The sequence below is a fragment of the Carlito syrichta genome, unplaced genomic scaffold (genome assembly GCF_000164805.1).
Source record: "Carlito syrichta isolate Samal-C Ts95f unplaced genomic scaffold, Tarsius_syrichta-2.0.1 Scaffold288311, whole genome shotgun sequence".
In the NCBI taxonomy this organism is placed as follows: domain Eukaryota; kingdom Metazoa; phylum Chordata; class Mammalia; order Primates; family Tarsiidae; genus Carlito; species Carlito syrichta.
This window is the reverse complement of record NW_007232407.1, coordinates 464335-484321: the sequence shown is the minus strand read 5'-3', so window position 1 is coordinate 484321 and position 19987 is coordinate 464335. Positions and strand designations below refer to the sequence as shown.

Below are 19987 nucleotides of genomic sequence, written 5' to 3'. Positions count from 1 at the left end.
CCTCGACCTGCTGGCCTCCGGCGATCCTTCCGCCTCAGCCTTCCGAGTAGCTGGAACTACAGGCGCATGCTTACCACGCCCGGCTAGATTTTGATTTATTGTAGAGACGAGGTCTCGCTAAGTTGCCCGGGTGGGTCTCGAACCCAAGGGCTCAGGCAATCCTCTCGTCTCGGCCTTCCAAAGTACTGGAATTACAGGCCGAGCCCCCGAGCCCAGCCAACATATTTTCAAATCTCTATTATGAGTTCTTTTTTTTTTTAACCCATGGTTTATCTTGAAATCTGTTGCTTAATTTCCAATCCTTTGAGAATTTCTCAGTTGTCTTTGGCATTGATTTCTCTTTTAGTTCCACTGGGATCGGAGCGCATATTCTATATTATTCCAACATTTAAAAGTGTTGAAACTTATTTTCTGTCCCAACATACGTCTTTTTTTGTTAACGCCCACTGCACTTGGAAAAAATGCACATTTTAACTGTACTGAATGGAGTGTTCTATAGATACCAGTTAGGTCAGGTTGATCAATCATGTTATTCAAATACTCTATATCCTTCCTGAGTTTTGTTGTCGTTTGTTTTCTCTTTTTGTTTTTTTGGTTTTTTTTTTGAGTTGGAGTCTCACTCGGTCACCCAGACTGGTGGAGTGCAGTGGCCGCTCCCGGCCACCGCAGCCTCGCCTGCTGGGCTCCAGCCATCCTTCTGCCTCTGCCTTCCAAGGAGCCGGAACTACAGGCATGCGTTACCACGCCCGGCTGATTTTTTGATTTATTGTAGAGATGAGGTCTCGCAGCCCAGGCGGGTCTCGAACCCGCGGGCTCAGGCCATCCACTCACCTCAGCCTCCCGAAGGCGCGGGATGACAGGCTGAGCCACCGAGCCCGGCTTGGTTTTCTCAGTAACTGTTACAGACATATTAATCTCTCCAGCTCTGATTATGGTTATAGGTATCTATGCTTTTAAGTTTTATTTTATATTTTGAATTATTAATCTCTTAGAAATTTAGGGTTGCTATAGACTCTTATTGAAATGAACCTTTTAATTATTATTGTTAAATATTTATACCTTATCTCTAGTAATAATTTTTGTTTTAAAGTCTGTTTTGTCTGATATTAATACAATTATATCAGCTTTCTTTTTATTTGGGTTGTTATGGTATATCTTTTTCACCTTTTTATTTTTAATCTTACTATATTCAATAGTAAGATCTTTTATATGGCTTTCAAAAATCCTCAGTCTGATAATCTTTGAATTTAGACCATTTAAATATAATGTTGTTACTGACATTGTTGGGTTTTTTATTTGTCCCATCTGCCTTTATTTATTTTTTTGTTCTTTTTTGGGGAGGGGGGTTGGGGAAGGGATGAATGAAATTCTAAAAAATATATTTGATGTTTTTCTCTGCAAGCTGTCCAGTTATACATTCTCTTAGAATGGAATACAATATACATTCTTTCCTTATTACATCTAATCACATTACTCCTTCCCCATTCCACGCCCAGTGCAAAAGCAGTATCACAGTTTACCTGTTACCTTATTCTTACCCTCTGTGCTCTTGGCCAGTAAATATATTTACTTCTACATGCTACACACTGCACAAAATATTATTAGTGTTTTAAACAGTCAATAGTAGTTTATATTGATTCATATATTTGCCTTTTCCAGAATTTTTTATTCCTGTCAGCAATTCCATTTGAAATCATTTTTCCTTTAACTTGGATAAATTCCCTGCAGATTTTTTGTAGTGTGGTATAGTATAATGAAAAGCATCTTTATTCTACATATATATATATATATATATATATATATATATTTTTTTTTTTTTTTTTTTTTTTTTTTTTTTGAGTTGGAGTCTCACTCTGTCACCCAGACTGGAGCGCAGTGGCCGCTCCCGGCCACCGCAGCCTCTACCTACTGGGCTCCGGCGATCCTTCCGCCTCAGCCTTCCAAGTAGCCGGAATTACAGGCATGCGCTATCACGCCCGGCTGATTTTTTGATTTATTGTAGAGATGAGGTCTCGCTGCCCAGGCGGGTCTCGAACCCACGGGCTCAAGCAATCCACTCACCTCAGCCTCCCAAAGGCGCGGGATTACAGGCTGAGCCACCGAGCCCGGCTATCTACATATATTTTTGAGGGATGTTTTTGCTGGTTATAAAATTCTAGGTTGGTGAAGGGCTTTTATGTTTTTAATTTTCCTTTCAATACTTTAAAGTTGTCATTCTATTATCTTCTGGGTTCCAAGAATGTTTAATGAAGTTAGTCATCAGACTTATTTTTAGTCCTTTGAATGCAATGTATTTGTTTGCCTTTGGCCGCTTTAAACATTTTTTCTTTGTCTTTGGTTTTCAGTAGTTTGACTGATATACATAGATGTGTCTTTCTTATATTTATTCCCCTTGGGGAATACTGAGCTTCTTGAATCTGTGGATTGTCTTTCATCAGATTTGTAAAATGTTTAGTCATTGTCTCTTCAAATATTCTTACTTGCCCATCTTCTCATATCCTTCTGGAACTGCAGTTACATGAATATTAAACCTCTTGATCATACCTCATATGTTTCTTATGTTTTGCTCTGGTTAGTCCATTCTTTTCCCTTTGTACCTCAGTTCAGTATTTTTTTTTTTTATTGACCTGCCTTTTAGCTCACAATTCCCATTTTCTATCATGTCTATTAAACCCATCCAAGTTACCTTAATTTCAGATATTGTATTCTTCTATGGTAGTGGCTCAGTTGTCTTTTTTTCATAGTTTCCAAATCTCAGCTGATATTCTCTGTTCTTTTCATCTTAGTTCATCATTTCCTCTAATCTGGCCATCTTTTCTTCTACCTCCTTGAACACACTAACCATAGTTATCTTAAAGTTTTTTCTGATAACCCCAGTTTATGGATCATCTCTGAATCTACTTATATTATCTGTTTTTTTCCTTGGATTTCAGTTTTTTGGTCCTATTTTTCAGTATGCCTTATCGTTTTTGATTCAATGCTGGACATTACAGATGCAAAATTGAAAAGCCTTTGGGTGAAGGATGTTAGCTTTCTCTAACAGTATTAAAGTTTGTTTCAGCTGGCAGACAGAGAAATGACAGATCTCCCTGATTTTGTCAAGCCTTGGTTAAGTCTAGTCTATTTCAGCTTCTGTCCAATGTGGTCTTTATTCCTAAAACACGGTCTTTCTGGGTTCACAACTGAAAGCCTTGGGTGTAAACCAAGTTCTCTTTACATTGACCTGGCTTGAACTCCAACCTTAACTAATCAATGGCTGGCCTTTTAGCCTCTAAGTTGCTGTTTTGTCCCCTTGGTTTCTTGGTTTTTCACTCTTTGCAGATTAGGACTTGAGAAGCCTTTGAATGCAGGCATGTTTGTCTCTTTCTCTGTAGTTTCCTTCTTTCTGGAGTTTTGCTTCTCAGATCTTCGCTACTCTGTCATCTCCAAACTCTCCCCAGCTCAGCAGACTTTAAATTCTATGTTTGGGTTTTATTTCCCAACGTAGCAGTTTGGAAAGATCTTCCAGGAAAAAATCAAGGTAAATGTAGAGCTTATTTCTGGTGTTTCCTTTTTCTCAAGACTTATAGCTCTTCCAGTCCTGTCTGCCTTTATTGCTCTCCAACCTTCAAGTAGTCATTTATATATTTTATTTAACTTTTATAATAAGCTTTGGTGGGTGCATTAATCCAGTGCAAGCTGTTTTGTCATGGAGAGGACTGCAAGTCTGATCAAAACTTTTAGACAAAGAAGTTTAGTAGCTGGGCTCAGTGGCTCAGCCTGTAATCCCGTGCTTTGGGATGCTGAGGTGAGTGGATTGCCTGAGCCCGCAGGTTCGAGACCCGCCTGGGCAACTTGGTGAGACCTCATCTCTATAATAAAACAAAAATTTAGTCAGGCATGGTAGCACGCGCCTGTAGTTCCAGCTACTTGGAAGGCTGAGGCAGAAGGATCGCCGGAGCCCAGCAGGTTGAGGCTGCGGTGGCCGGGAGCGGCCACTGCACTCCAGTCTGGGTGACAGTGAGACTCCAACTCAAAAAAAAAAAAAGAAGAAGTTTAGATCTAAAAGGTGAAGTGACTTTCTAAGATTACATGAGAGGTCGATGCCGGTACTAGATCTAGAACACGGGTCACCGGACTCCTGTCTGGATAAAATAATAAAGAAATTTCAAGCAGGGATGGTGGCTTATACCTGTAATCCTAGAATTTTGGGAGACTGAGGTGGAAGGATTGGTTGAGTCCAGAAGTTTGAGATCAGCATGAGCAACATAGTGAAACCTCATTTTTTACAAAAACTTAAAAAGAAAAATTAGCCAGGCATGGTGATGCATGCCTGTAGTTCTAGCTAATCAGGAGGCTAAGGCAGGAGGATTGCCTGAGCCCAGGAGGTCTGTATATCTGCTTTCAACACTATTGCCTCTCAGCCCAAATTTCACCTGTATGCAGCCTACTTGTGTAATTAATCCTCACTTGTAACCCACATCTCTATAATAAAATAAAATGCAAAAAAAGAACATAATGGCCCCTCATGTTTTGAAGACTTGCCTTTGGAGCTTTCATAGTTTGTCTGTAGGAACACCAAGAACAGAACTTGTTATCCACTCTCAGTGGCTGATTTGGTGTGTCAATATCCAATTGTGCCTTGTCATGTCTTTTACTAGACTGGAAAGCCCCATGAAGGCAGGAATGTCGTATGGTTCACTGCTGTAACCCCAGCGCTTAACACAGGACATTTTGAAGTTTTCCAAATTACGTAAGAGGAAAAAACTCTCTGATTTAGCATGTTCAGAATTCTTTGAATTGTAAGGGACAGAAACCTGACAGTGGTTTAAACAAGGTAGAAATTTATTATCTTATTTAACCTAAGATGGGAGGTAGGAGATTCTAGGGTTTATTCAACTTCATCAAGGACCCAGGCTGTCTGTGTCTTTCTGCTGATGCCCCTACACAGTTTGTGCTTTATCCTCATGTTAGTACCTCATAATCACAAAGTAGCTGCTGCAGATCTGGGTATCAGGCCCACATTTAAGACAGGAAAATGGGACAGGGGAGCCACAGTTAGCTTTTTTCTTGTGTATCTCTCTTTTTTTCAAAAAACAACAAAATATTTCCCAGAAGCCCCCAACAGACTTATTTGACCTTGTTTGCTTTTGTCCAGAATGCTAACATTTGTAGCTGCAAGGAAGGGTAGAAGAGTAAATATTGTTGAATAGAATTATGGCAGTTGGATTGTCCATAGGTCAAATTAAGCTGGTAGATTGTTTTTAAACATCCCATGATCTAAGATTTTTTTTTCTTAACTTTCAAAGGGGTGGGAAGAAGAAAAGGACTAGACTATGTGTAGCTCCAAAGGCTAAAATATTTACTATTTGGCCCTTTGCAGAACAAGTTTATCAATTCCTGGCTTAGAAAAATCATAGTGTACCTCTCGGACTGTCACATTGCTGCCTTGAATAAAACTGGGGCTTGATTAGCAAGCAGGAAAAAATGAGGTATTGGCTATTGGGTGGCCAGTTAAAGGGTCTGCCACAGAATGTATAGATTAAGCCAAGTGATCAAAATGCCTTCTCAGGGTGATTTGGGAGAAGTCAAAGTCCTAACTGCTAGAAATACTTCTTCCACTGGCACAAGCCAGAGCTGGGCATTAACACAAGGGAGATCTTGTCAAAATGAAAACGTGTTACTTGGAATGGGAGAATATTCAGGTTATTAGCCTAGAATCAAAAACTGCGAGATCTCACAGATCATCTTGGCCCACTCTCCTGTCTCACAGAGAAGGAAACAACTTAGAGAAGGGAAGCAATTTGCCCAACATTACACTCTTAGTTGGTAGCAGAATCAGGAGTGTTTCCCAGGTCTTCTGATTTCTGTCTAATGCTCTTCCTGTTACGTCTCTTTTGGTAGCCCAGGAGAGATAGATTTAATTGATTAGCTAGGGATTTGGTGAACATGGGGAAATGAGGTATGGAACTGATACGTTTTGATGGACTGAGTTGGGAGGAAAACCCTGGGCCTGCAGGGGTAAATCCTAAATGCCTGATGGGTGAAGAACCTGACCAAGAGTAGACAGGTTCTTTCCATAATTCAGGTTTTCTAACTTCTCACTTCCAACCTGAACACACTGCATTGTCTCCCTAGAAGATGTCAGTAGGTACTTGGGCTTCCAATGGCACACTCACCAACAGATAGGAGGACTGTGCTGTAAAACATGATGAAGTGTGTAACTGTTGGAGCATCGTATCCAGAGAGGAAAGCTCAGCAGTGTGGATTGAACAGGATTGTACAGAAAGAACAGGAGTTTCTACAGAAGTTGGGCCCAGAAAATTCTCTGAGCGTCTCTTGCTAACAAGTCTCTGTGGAAAGCCCAAGTGATATAAGGAAGGAAAGAGCAGGGAGCCAAAATTAAAACATATTCAGCATCAGGCGGTATGCGAGGCATAATCACAGCCACGATTTCCTTAAATCCTCTGGGAGGGAGAATTTTTTAATCCCCATTTTACAGATGAGTAAACAGACAAGTCAGAGGTTAAGTGATTTATTCAAGTAAGTGGTAGAGTTAAGATTTAACTTAGTGCTGTCACCTTTTATCACTTAGGCTCTCTTTCTACTACATAAACTGTTTCTTCTGTAGGTCCCTGTGCTAAGCGAATTTTCAATCTAGAAGGGAAGCTAAGGCACACACTTAAATATTAATACAAGGCCCTATGTGATCAATTTCATACAAGTGATGTGAAGTATTCTTAAGAACTTGCCACACCAAGTGTGGTCCTGGACTTCAGGATATACCTCTCTGGAGGTTTGTTAGAATTGTAGTGTCTCAGGTCCACCCTCGACTCATTGAAACACTCTCCACATTTTAACAAAAGCTCCAGGTGATTTGCTAATCATGAGTGCCAACGTTTAGAAGAGGTCACAGGGTTGGAAGGTGACGGGGGACGCTGTCTTGAAGAGGTGCCATCTGCTCTGGGGGATCCATGTGGTTCCTGCAGGGATGGCAAGGAGGTGAGAGGCAGAAAGGCACTAGGCAGAAAGGAAGAGTTTTCCAGGTTGGCTGGAGCAGAGAGGTTGAGGAATCATGGGAAACGGGGCTGGGAATACGTGTGGGTCATATTGTTGAGGGACTTGAAATCCAAACAAGGGATTTAGAATTTGATGGCTGAGGAGACAGGATGGGTCCAAAGAGCAGGAACCCAGCGGGATTCTTCGGGATTCCTCTTTCTCTCCTTGGGAGACGGAACAGCTCAAACGTAACCCAGAGGTGTGCAAGTCCTCTAGCCTTCAGGTCACCATTTTCTTAATGTCTAAATTAAATGACTGCAGCCTCCATCCTATATCCTAGGCAGGAGTCCAGAACCTTCTTTTCCTCTCCACAAGTGATCAGACCCCAATGGTGGGGGTGGGGGTTCTCTGGGTCCTGAGACAGTCCACGCTGGCCCTGTCCATTGTTCTCTGTGACCTGGGACAGTCCACACTGGGTCCTGTTCTTGCTGTTCCGCCACAGATCTTAACAACATTCACTCTCCTGTCTTTCCCAGGTTGCCTTGCTCTGAACGTACAGTACACCTCTTCCTTTATCTCCCAGCCCTCACCCAACTCATCATGGCTGTTACTGACTGTCTGGTAGAGACAGAGGCCATTTATAGCACAGGGAAGGGAAAAATTCTAATCCAAGGGCGTCATGGCATGGAAAACCTGGGATCACAACTCACTGTGACTTATCATTATCAGTGAAAATCTCATCACATTTCAAGGCTACATAAGTGAAAGCTCCATATCTCTCTCACTCCACTCAGCTCATTCAGCATGTCTCAGTTTATTATCTAATTTGGCTTCTTATAACGTCATAAAAGGGTTTCCAGAGAAGAGGAAATCTAGTTAAACTTTATTTGACACTCTACAAAAAAAGACGTAAGAAACTGCTCAGCCTTATCCACTGTAGAGAAGAGAAGACTGTGGTAAGCTGGAATGTCTCTAGGAAAAGGAAGAAGCTCAGGGTGATGAGATGTTTCCTATTTCCATGGAGGTGTGGGTTAGAGGACCCTGCCTACAGCAGAAAGGTGCTCAGACATCTTCTACAGCTAGGGTGATGGCTGAAAGTCCCGGACAGAAAACCTGGGGAACAGGAAAGAAAACACTGCAGGACAGTCTTTCCAAGATGCTTTTTAAAAGTTAGATTGGCTGGGCATGGTGGCTCACACCTGTAATCCCTTCACTTTGGGAGGCCAAGGCAGGAAGATGGCTTGAGCTCAGGAGTTCGAGACCAGCCTGGGCAACATAGCAAAACCTCGTCTGTACAAAATTTAGGCAGGTGTGGTGGTGTGCCCCTGTAGTTTCAGCTACTTGAGAGTCTGAGGCGGGAGGATCACCTAAGCCCAGGAGGTCGAGGCTGCGGTGAGCTATGATCACACCACTACACTCCAACCTGGACAACAGAGCAAGACCCCGTCTCTGCAAAAGAAATAAAAAATTAGATTGCTCTCTTAAGGTGTCTGCTACAGTTCTAGTCCTGGCTGAGGACCAAGGTACAAGACTGCTAGCTGGCTGATAAGGTCCAGTGTTTAGGTTATAGTTGTAGATACTTCTCTGGCTTTCCCCTCTCTCTTACCTCCATGTCCAGTGTCATCAAGGGCTGCCTCTCTCTGAGTGTCTGTAGTACCCATCCTCTCTTCTCCAGCCGATTGTCCCTACTTTTCTGGTTTAGAATTAAATACCCTTTCCTCTGTGCTCTGAGCACACTGCCAAGAGCCCCTCTGTGCCCTCCCTCAGTCACTCCATGGGGCCATAACTCCCTGAGGGGAAGGGACTATGTCTGACGGCACCTCACCAGCACTTCCCATAGTAGGGCCTGGTACATAGTGGTGCTCAGAAAGTGGTCATTAAGTATATGGCTATTAGCAAAGCGAAATGGACCATAAAACCATACTAGATTATGGTGTTTATAACTTTTTTCAGATGTGTGGTGCAGTCAGGATTGCGTACATATGTGGTTTACGTACAGGTGAAGTTTGGGCTCTCATTGGACCTCACTTCTCCTGGAATGGGATCGTGCACCCTTGTTGATGTTGCGTTCCATACAATTTGCTTTCCGTTTTTCGCACTCAGGACCACTTAATCATTTGAGTACACGCTTGCTTTGGAGGCCCCCTTCCTAATAGATCTTTTAATTTGTTCACATTTAGTTAGAATATTCTTGAATAGATAATTCACTCATATGGTCCAACAATCAAAATTTAAAAGATACTCATGGAGAAGTCTTGATCCCCGCCCCCCCCAGGCAACCTTCTACTCCCAGTGGCAAGCACTTTCATTGGTTCCTCATGTATTCTTCCAGTATTTCCTCATGCAAATAAAACAATCAAGTGTATATTCTTTTTTGGTCTCTTTTTTACACAAAAAAAGTAGCACATGGTATGCAATGTGCCACGACTTGCTTTTTTTCACCTAGCAATAAGCCCTGGAGTGTCTCAAATCAGTAAGAACATGGAGGGTATCCTTATTCTTTTTCTGTTTCTGTTTTGCAGTTGCTTAATGTGCTGTTGTGAGGATATTCCCTAATTTAGATAACCAGATGTACACCCGGGCTGTTTCCAAAGTTTTGCTGTTACGAGACAAACCGCAACAAACACCTTTGTGTATGCATCATTTCGTCTGGGTCAGGTGTAGCTGTAGGATCAGTTCCCAGATGTGGGGCTATTGGATAAAGGGCCTGTGGGAGTTCAGTAGATGCTGCCAGAAGTCTTTCCATGCAGGAGACGCCATTTTGTCCTCCCCTGTGAGGTAGGAGGGTGCCTGCTTCCCACAGCTTTGCTGCAGAGTTGTGTGGTCGTGATTTGGATTTTTGCTGATCTGATAAGTGGGAAATGGCACCTTAGCCTCATTCCTGTTTTCATTGATTGAGAGTATCTGTATTTTTTCCATTAACTGTGTGTCATGTGCTTGGCCTATTTTTCTCCTGGTTCTTGGTCTTTCTCCTCCTGATTTTACACGAGCTATTTTCTCTGGGGGGGCAGATGAGACCATTGTCTGTGATATGATTGCAAATGTACCACTTTGCTTTGTACCTGAGGTATCTTGGTCCGTCCTCCCTCCCACACACACACACACACATACACATAGATGTTCTGGATTTTTATGTAATAAAATTTATTAATCTTCCTTTATGGCTTTGGGTTTCGTATCGAAGTTAGATATGCCCCTTCCTACTCCAAGATTATGAAGGAGGCAAGAGGAAGCAGGTGTGGGCCCCTCAGCAATGCTGCCAGCATCACAGTTTTGTTTGGGACTTAGCCCTGTTCCCACGGGGAGAAGGGTTTACTGCCAGCGGCCGATGCCCACTGCCAAAGACCTGGGAGCCAGCACCCTGATCATCAGCTGGTGCCCTTTGTAGGGGCTGGAAAGGGGGTGGATAAGAGGAAATGAAACATTTGGCAGCCCCGTGTTCCCAACAGGTGAGGTCTAGCCAGGTGCAGCCAGGTCAGTATAATGAAAGCAAATAGAATTAGAACTTTGAAGTGAAACTGGAGACTCAGATAAACTTGAACCTTTCCTGGGATTTGAAAAGAAGTAATTAATTTAGAAACATCCTCCCGCAATATTAAACTCTGCTGCACTGACTTCAGGCAGGAAATATTCTCACACGAGTCCCCAAATATTATAAATTCAATGGACACGGAGGCAGAAAAGAAACCATTAGGCAGATAATATGTTCTCTAAAATCTCCAGTTCAGTTTGGCACTACAGGTTTGAAAAAAGAGTGAGGTTCATAAATATTTGGGCCCTGGGACAGTTTTGATGCCAGCTAGCTTGGGTCCTTGTCTTTGCCCCACCACTAATTGTGTGACCATGGACACACTAGCTTCACTTCTCTGAGTCTCAGTTTCTTCCTCTGTAAATAAGGATGATACTGATAAATATGCCCAACACCGATTAAGCACGAAGTACACTCCAGGCACTGTATGTGGTGTTTCACATGCATTGAATCATTCACTTTCTAGGGCAGCTGTGGAAATTAAATACAATAACATGAAGAGCTTTGCCCAGGGCCTGGCACGTTATATATAAGTGCTCAACAAACGTGCCCCCATAGGAATGCTACCCTGTGTGCTTAGCAAAATCGGATAGGAAGGCTCAGTATTTAACTGTAGTATCATTTTAGTCATTTACTCTTTCCATAATCACTTCCCGATCCCTACCACATGTGAGTGAGGGAGACACATGGCCATTGAGGTTTGTGCTCTGAAATGCTTACAAACTAGCAAAGCAGGCACAGTGGTCAATACTACAGTGTATGAATGATTGTGTCCCCCGAACATTCATGCTAAAATACGTCCTCCAACATAGGATGGTATTTGGAAATGAGGCATTGGGAGGTGATTAGATCCCGAGGGTGGAGCCCTCGTGAATGGGATTAGTGCCCTTATAAGAGACCCAGAGAGATCTCTGGAGGTGAGGACACAGGGAGAAACCAGCAGACTGCAAGCCAGAAAAGGGATCGCACCAGACAAAGAATCTGCTGGTGCCTCAACCATGGACTTCCCAGCCTCCAAAACTGAGAAATAAATGTCTGTTTTTATAAACCACCCCAGTCTATGGTATTTTGTTACAACAGCCTGAATGGACTAAAACAATCAGTGAGCAGTGGCCACACCCTAAGATGACATCTTTGCTAGGGAGCAGTGGGAACGATGGAAGTGTGGAGCGAGTACCCTTGTCCCAGATTCAGGGCTCGCCAAAGTCAGCCCTGTGGGCAGGACGGGGATCCAGGTGTATGGCCCTCTGGAGGAAAGACGGCCATTGGAGTCATAGGGAACACTTACATAGCAAGTACTTTGTACTGGGAGTGTTCAATTAATACTCCCAAGAGCCCTGTGAGCTGGGTACTATTACTATCCCTATTTTACAGATAATGAAACTAAGGAACCAAAAGGTTGTTTTCAACGTCACACAGCTAATAAATGGTGGAGCCAGGATCTGAGCCTGGAAATTTGGCTTCAGCATTTGTAGTGGGAGGTAGATGGAGATAGAGGAGCAGACCTGCTCACCTCTGGGAGGTGGGCTGAGATTCCTGCAGCGTGTAAGGAGCCATAACTGCAAAGTGGGGCACGACACAGCAGCAAGAAGAGGAGGCCCAGACTGCATCTTGGCGGGAGGTTCTCAAAGCAGACTCTACAGCTCTCCAGGACCAGCAGGGTGGGCGTTGGAGGTGACTGGCTCAGTGGGTGCTGTGAATGCCTCTGGGAGTCTTGCTGGCCTGGAATTATGCTTTATAGGATGAATCTTGTTTGATTTGAGGTGTTTCTCCCTGTGAAAATGAGAAGACATTTGGCAGGACAAGTTCCTGAAGTCTCTGCCAACTATGGCTCCTTCTATCTACCTAAAAGGTGCCCTCCTGTCTCTTCACTTAGATAGTCCCTGCCCTCTTTCAGATCCTGAAACCAGGCTCACCGCCCACATCTGGTGCTGCCATAGTATCCAGGACCTGCCTTTCACAGCTCTTGCCTGGGACTTACATTTTGAACTTATTTTTAACATTATTGCATTTTAATTTTGAGATGGGTGTTGCTATGTTGCCCAGTTTGGTCTTGATTTCCTAAGCTCAAGTGATTCTCCTGCCTCAGCCACCCAAGGAACCAGAATCACAAGTGGGCACCACTATGCCTAGCTCAAACTTACATTTTATTGACTGATAATCTGACTATGAGCTCAAGAGCGCAGAGACCATGTCTGTCTTTTTCTCACCCTTTGTCACCTGGCATAGGGCTGGAATGTCATAGACACTCAATAAATATTTGGTAAATGAGTGAATAAATAACCAGCCCATCAGGACAACTAGGATTGAGAGCCATCAAATAGGAAGGCAAGGCCTGGGTGTGACACAGGTCCCCCTTTGGGGGAAAGAGACTGGGCATTTAGACCTTGGGCATGAAGTCACTATTGTCGAGGGAGAAGACTTTGCAGAGGTGGAAGGCACCTGTCTGATAACTGAGCTGGAGGGTTTATGTTGGCTTTGAAGTAGACCAGTTCTCTTCTAAATACTATCAGTAGTCACTGTATTGCTGAGCGCCTAATGAGGTCCTCTCTCCATTCACTGGCTGCATGGCCTCATGCAAGCTATTCGGCCTCATCAAGGCTCGGTCTCCTTATTAATAAAATAGGGATATGAAACTTCTTGAAGACCAGGCACGGTGGCTCGTGTCTGTAATCCCAGAACTTTCAGAGACCAAGGTGAGGGAATTACTTGAGGCCAAGAGCTCGAGACCAGTCTGGCAACATAGTGAGACCTATCACCACAAAAATTAATTAATTAATTAATAGCTAAATTAGCTGGGCATGATGGTGCACGCTTATAGTCCCACCTACTTGGGAGGCTGAAGCGGGAGGATTGCTTGAATCCAAGAGTTTGAGGTCACAGCGAGCTATGATCATGCCACTGTACTCCAGCCTTGGTGACACAGAGAGACCTTGCTCTGTTTTTAAAAAACACTCCCCCAGACACCACAAAAACCAAATAGCGATAACAGGAAAACTTCAAGGCAATATTTGGAGGGAATAAAATGAGACAGCCTATGAAAAGCGATGAACAGTGGCTGGCATGACCATTTGACCAATGAATGCTGTTATTATTATAGTATACTTTTAAAAAAATGGATCCAGTTTTTAACACATTATATTTAATCCTCAAAACATCCTTGCGACATAAGTTATGATTCTCATTTTTTAGGCAAGGGTCCCCAGGCTTGGGTGAGTCAAGTTGCTTCTTAAAGTCCCGTACAGAGTTCGTGGCAAAGCTGGAATTCAAGTCCAAGACTGCCTGCTCTAATAGCCAGTTCTTCTTATTCGCTGATATAAGGAGTGGGGCCATAACAAAGCTTAGCTGGGAAAAAGTCGGACACAACAAAGACAAGTATTGCCTGAGTGGGAGACACTGTGATGAAACCCCCGAACAAGGAACTGTCTGGACTCACCAATAGGATGACTCGCGTCTCCCCTGGGCTCCTGGATACCCACTCCCTTGGGGGCCTACTCCCAAAGTCTGATCTGTTCCTTCTAAAGATGAACAGGGCAGGTCACAAACCAAGATGGACTGTGCAACCCTCACACGTTTTAGGTTTATGCCATGTGTGTGCTGTGTGTGAAAGAGGGAACATCGAGAAAGGACCGGTGGTTAAAAAAAAAAGCTAACAGTCGTTCCTTCTGGTGAGAGAGGCTTGGATTTTGAGGTTTACATTCTCTATTATCTAAATTTTAAAAACAAACGTATTACTTTTGTGAAATGAAAATGACATTGTTTTTAAGAACCTTGACCACACCTTCAAGGCCCGGCTCAAACGCCACCTCCTATAGGAGCTGAGATAGCCCCTGGTATGTGTTTGCCTTGCAGGAGACTTGGCACATGGTTGTCTTTGCCCCTGTAAATCTTCCCAAGCAGAGAGGAGACCCCCCTTGCCTGTTTCCAGCAGCAGGTCCTGGCCGAACATAATTACTCCGAAGGCCTCCCAGCCAGCCAGCCGTGGCCAAGGGCAACCTCTGCCCCCCTAGATGGCTGCCACGAATGTCTTTGAGTTCTTATCTGTGAAGCTCATTTCGCTTAACCTTCCCCACAACCTTTTAGGGCAGGCATTATTATCATCCTTCACTTAGAGATAACTGTCCTAAGACTGAAACAGCATAACTGGATTGTGAGGCAGCCCCTCCCTGGCTCACCTGGCTCTACCTCGCCACATCCAGCAAGGACCAGTGCTGCAGACACCTTGCTTCTGAGACAGTTATATGGTCTCTCAGGTCCCCTTGTCTTTGTCTGCCTCTCACCTTCTCCACCCTACCCTCGATTCCTGCCCCACCTCCCTGCCATCTGGCTCCGATGTCTGGCTTCCTCACTCCAGAACTTAGTTCACTCATTTCTTCTTCTGGGAAGCCTTCTCTGATAGGGCCGGTTTTTTCAAGCAGTCTGGGGTGGCGGACTTCCCTCTGACTACCTGTATCACAGCATTTATCACTTCTTAATGAACTTGGCCTCTCTCTCCACTGTCTTTCTCTTTCCTCAACCCAATTCAAGGGCAAGAATTTAATTTCTTTATCTTTAATGTGTGGCTGGCACAAATCAAGTATTCAATAAATATTTCTTGAACTGATGAATAGGGTCCTTATAATTGCCATATAAGATGACTGTCTTATATGGCAAACAAAGAAAAATGAAGTTCAAATAAGTCTGATCGATAAGTTTGGGGATTGATACTAGGTATTTTGACATCTTGTTCATGTTAACCAAACATATTGAAATGTAAAGAAGCAGAAGAAAAAAAACAAACAAACAAACACCAAAACCCAGGCAGTTTGGCAGTTTTAGGGGGAACAAAAATACTAATCATGTGTTAAAGCAAGCTAGCTAGTGGTATATTTCAGTTGTTTATATACTTTTCCTTGTTTAAAAAATACAATTCATCATGTTTTTTATATGGCCCTTTCTTTCTTTTAGATTATTTGCTTAGTACTATAAATTCTAGGAGTTGAGTTGTGAAGCCAAGCAATTGAACGTTTTAGATGGCTCTCAATATTACTGCCAAATTGCATACTAAAAACATTAACACTACCTTCAGGAATGAATAATTATGAGTGTCAATTTTACCATATATACTCCAGCATCGAGAATTATTATATAAAATTTGCTTTACTCTCAGAGATAGAAGTAATATCTCATTATTTGTTTCCTTTTATTTATTTGTGAACCACAGGGGTTGAGAAGTTTTTGTGTGTTCAGGTGTCCATTTACCCATATACTCATGATACCTATAGGTTCATGATCTTTTTGTGCGTTGTTTTTTTTTTTAAGACTGTAGAAAGTACTGAGTGGAAGGCATTGTGCTAGTCCCTGGCAGGAGGTAATGCAAAGATGACTAAGATACCACCCCTGCCTTCTCAATGAGTGCATTCTCAAGTAAAAGAGATGGGTATGTACAAAAATAATGATTCAGGTAGCTAAACTGTTCAACTGAGAGGTAAGTAATGAACTGTAGAAGAACAGAGTTAGGATCAATGACTCCTGACTTGGAGAGCATCAGGGAAGGCTTCGAAGAGTGGTGTCATTTATTCTAGGTTTGAAAGGATGAGAAACTTATTTAGAAGGAACTCCAGGTTAACAAAGCAGCATGAACATACCAGTTGAGTCTGGGATGTGTTTTGACATTTGGTTCCTGAAAACATTTAGTGTTAGTGCTTGTATCAGCTAGAACGGTTTTTTGTGGCAAGGAAGAGAATACCCAATGAAAAGAGGTTTTATTAACTGAGGATATTGTATTATCTCACAAAACCAAGTGGCAGCCACTTTTAGGGCTGTTGAGTCAGAGGCACCTCATGACAACTGGAGCCCAAAGGCTTTCCTCCTTTTTTCTCTGCCTTGCTAGGCATTTGCTGTGTCTTCAGATTGTTCTTTTCCCAGCCGAGCTTTGGTCTGGTTATTGTGTCCTCTCCCAGCCATGTTCAGAAGTAGACCTCTTCCATTTTATTAGGGAGAAATATTTTTCCCAGAAGCACCCAGAAGACTTCTCCTTAGGTTTGATAGGACAGCATCACATCTCATGCCCCACCGAATCCAATCAGTGGCTAGATGACATAAAATGAATCGTCGTGACTGTATTAAATTAATGAATATTCACCTCTCTATGATTAGAGAGGGGATCACCCTCCTCAAACACACGATTTCCTCTAAACTGGGGTTCTGTGGCTGTTGATCAAACAATAATATCTGCCACAGTGTTTATGAGCAGATATTTAAATTTAAATTATATCAATATTGATAAGTTTTCATCAAGAAAATATTTTCTGGACAAAACTTTGTTGAGCTAACTTAATTTTAGGAAAATTTTTCTAAATGTTATGATGTCATTTTCATTTTCTTCCATTTTGATTTTTGTTTTAAACTATTTTCATAGGCACTGATTCTTTTCCACATAAATTTTATACCACAGATGGATTTCCTTGATCTTTTAAATATGTCCATATCAAATTTTGTTGGCAATATTTGTAGGCTTTGATATTATTAATTTTCTTTTTGAGATGGTTATTACTGTCCCACTTATCTTGAGCAAATTTTGTGGATCAAAGAGTTTTGTTTTATGTTGACTCTTCCTATTAATAATCTTGATTAGAAATTGGGTAAAAGACCAGCGATGTGTGTTTCTCAGTTAACCCACGATAAAATTGTGAGTAATTTTTCTTAGGTATGCAGAGATTAATCTGTTGATTAGACTGTTGCATCACAGGGTTAGGCAAACTAGGGCCCTGTGGGTCACATCTGGCCTGATGTCTGTAAACTAAAAACGGTTTCTGCAGATCAACTTTTGCAGTCTGTTTGATGACAGGTAACACTAAGTTTAATCCCAATGAAGAAAAATGTTACCCACACCCTCCTAAAATTAATACTTCTTCTTGCTAATATCTGTATTATAAAAATTATACTGAGTTATTACTATTATATTGAATTTTATTTTTAAAAATTGTGGAAATTCGTTTTCTCTCTTGTCATATAAATTCTGCCTAATATTCTTGACTTTGACTCTTGGCCCACAAATGCTAAAATATTTACTATTTGCCCCTTTAAAGAGAAAACTGGCTGCCACCTGCCATACTGCAGTGCTAACCTGATTGTTTATAAACACTCCCTACTTACACTAACTGTCTGCTCCATTGGGGTTACAAAGAGCAAATGGTGAGCGTCTTAATCTGTTCAGGCTGCTGTAACAAAAAACTGTAAACTAGGTGGGTTATGAACAATGGACATTTATTTCTCACAGTTCTGGAGACTGGGAAGTACAAGATGAAGTGAACTGCAGACTCAGCATCTGGTGAGGACCCACTTCCTGGTTCCTAGGTGGCTGTCTTCTCACCGTGTTCTCACATGGCAGGAAGGGTGCAGGAGCTCTTTGGAGTCTCCTCTATGGGGGAACTAATCCCATTCACAAAGGTGCTACCCTCCTGATCTAATCACCTCCTAACAGTCCCCACTTTCACAGAGCATCACCTTGGGGATTAGGCTTTGACACATGAATCTGGGGGAGGGACACAAATATTCAGTCTATAACACTGAGTGAAGTCAATATGTTTTTAGAGTCAAAGTTGTAGAGTCTGTCCAGCTTCAGTCGGGAAAATAGCAAGTGGGTAAGTGTGGTCACATTTTTCAGTGACAAAGAAGATGTTCTTCAAACTCAAACACATTGTGTCAAATAGAAATAAAGTTGACAGACGAGTTTTTTAAATAAAAGTTAGTTTCCCCTTTTTGTCTTAAAGTATGACGAGGCTAACATGTTGGAAAAGCCAAGATACCATTGCTTCAAAGCATCACCATTTGAGGGAAACATAGTCTTGTGAAACTTGGGAGAGATGAGAGGTCTTTTACTTTTTCTTATTGCTTCCTACTGAAGTTAGCTTATTTTTCTTTTCTTTAACAGATGAGGAAAAAGAAAATAATAGAGCATCCAAGCCCCACTCAACTCCTGCTACTCTGCAATGGTAAGTTTCCATTCTTCTCAAGTTCTCTCTTCAGGGGATGCCCATATCCTCCTACCTATGAGATAAGATATCACTTGGCTATTTTAACACCGTCACGATAACTTGACATCCAATAATCCACATGAAATATGTTTAATTTGCAGGCATATGTAAAATGTTTGACTAGCCTTAGATCCAACTTGGAGACTGGAATTTTCATATTTATTTTATTTTAGAGTAGATTCCTATCACTGGCAGGGACTGGATTCTACACGGATGTCATTAATTTATTTTAATAGAATTCACTATAACAATAATGTCACAGCAAATTATAGAAACAGGGATCTGTTAGCCTTTATCAATAAGCCCTTAATGAATTAATAATTAATTGCAACTGTATTACAGTTATTTTAACATTAATAACATTAACAAGAATAAACTACTAGAATGGCTGTCTCTTTAACATTCGGAATTCCTGGAGTTGATGGAAGATTTAGTGATGTTTACGTGGTTGCACTCATGTTTGATATTTACAGAAATTCTCCTCTATGTTGTAGCTTTGAACACTAGAGATCTCTATGCTTGAAATTCACCCCTAATAGGTTCTTGGTGATTAATGGCTATGATTCCTCTAGCAGTATAAAGCAGTATAAACTTGAAGTATAAACTTGAAGGAAGTAAAGAATGGGAAGGAGGAAGAGGAGGAACTAAAATCTGTTGCGTGTCAACCTCCATGCTAGGCCCCCTGTACACATGCCTCATTTCAGTCTCACAGTTCTATGAAGTTGCTATTGTTACACCCGTTTTGCCGAGGAGGTTAAATCATTTGCTAGAATATGCACACAGCCTTTAAGTGGCAGAGAGGCAGGAACCTGGCTGGGTCTCTAACTGCAAAGCCCATGCTTGGGAAGAAAGGAAATGAAATATCAGGAAGAACAGAGAAGAGAGAACAGATCAGAAAAGCAAGCAGATGGGCTTTAATGAGTAAATCACATTAGCTTCTCTAGCCTAATCCATCCAGAGGTGAGAGGAAAGCAACACTGGGAGAAGCATTCGGGAATGTAACTCAATCTTCCCTAACAAGAGTCTCAGCAGTCAGTCTGTTTTGCTACAGGGTGAGCAAAGGTTGTTTTCCAGAGCTCCAGTCTCCAGCCTTTGGCTGGTTTCCATCGTTTGCCCCTATAGACTTTTTCTCATTGTATTTGCTGTTTTTTGCTTTATTTAAAATTCTACTCTGCTTCTCAGATCAAATCTCCCCTGCACCATTCCCAAATACGATGGCCACAAAACTTCCCATAATGCCAGGATATCAAATGAGGCATCCATGTAAAGGACTTTGGGAGCAGGGCCTTCTAGAAATGCAAGGAATTGAAAGACAATCTCACTTTAATAACCTGAATATGTCATATGCTTCGGAGTAAAAAACTGAAAGAGTCGCCGGGCTCGGTGGCTCAGCCTGTAATCCCGCACCTTTGGGAGGCTGAGGTGAGTGGATTGCCTGAGCCCGCGGGTTCGAGACCCGCCA

At 42.2% G+C, this 19987-nt stretch overlaps 1 protein-coding gene across 1 annotated transcript in view; it reads left to right on the top strand.

The window, feature by feature from the left end:
* The window catches only part of RFX4 (regulatory factor X4), a 166163-nt gene that overhangs the window by 14910 nt on the left and 131266 nt on the right, over positions 1–19987 (top strand). The window contains exon 3 of the mRNA XM_008053579.2: positions 18423–18483. Coding sequence (XP_008051770.1) covers positions 18423–18483 — 61 coding nt within the window. The remainder of the gene's footprint in view (positions 1–18422; positions 18484–19987) is intronic.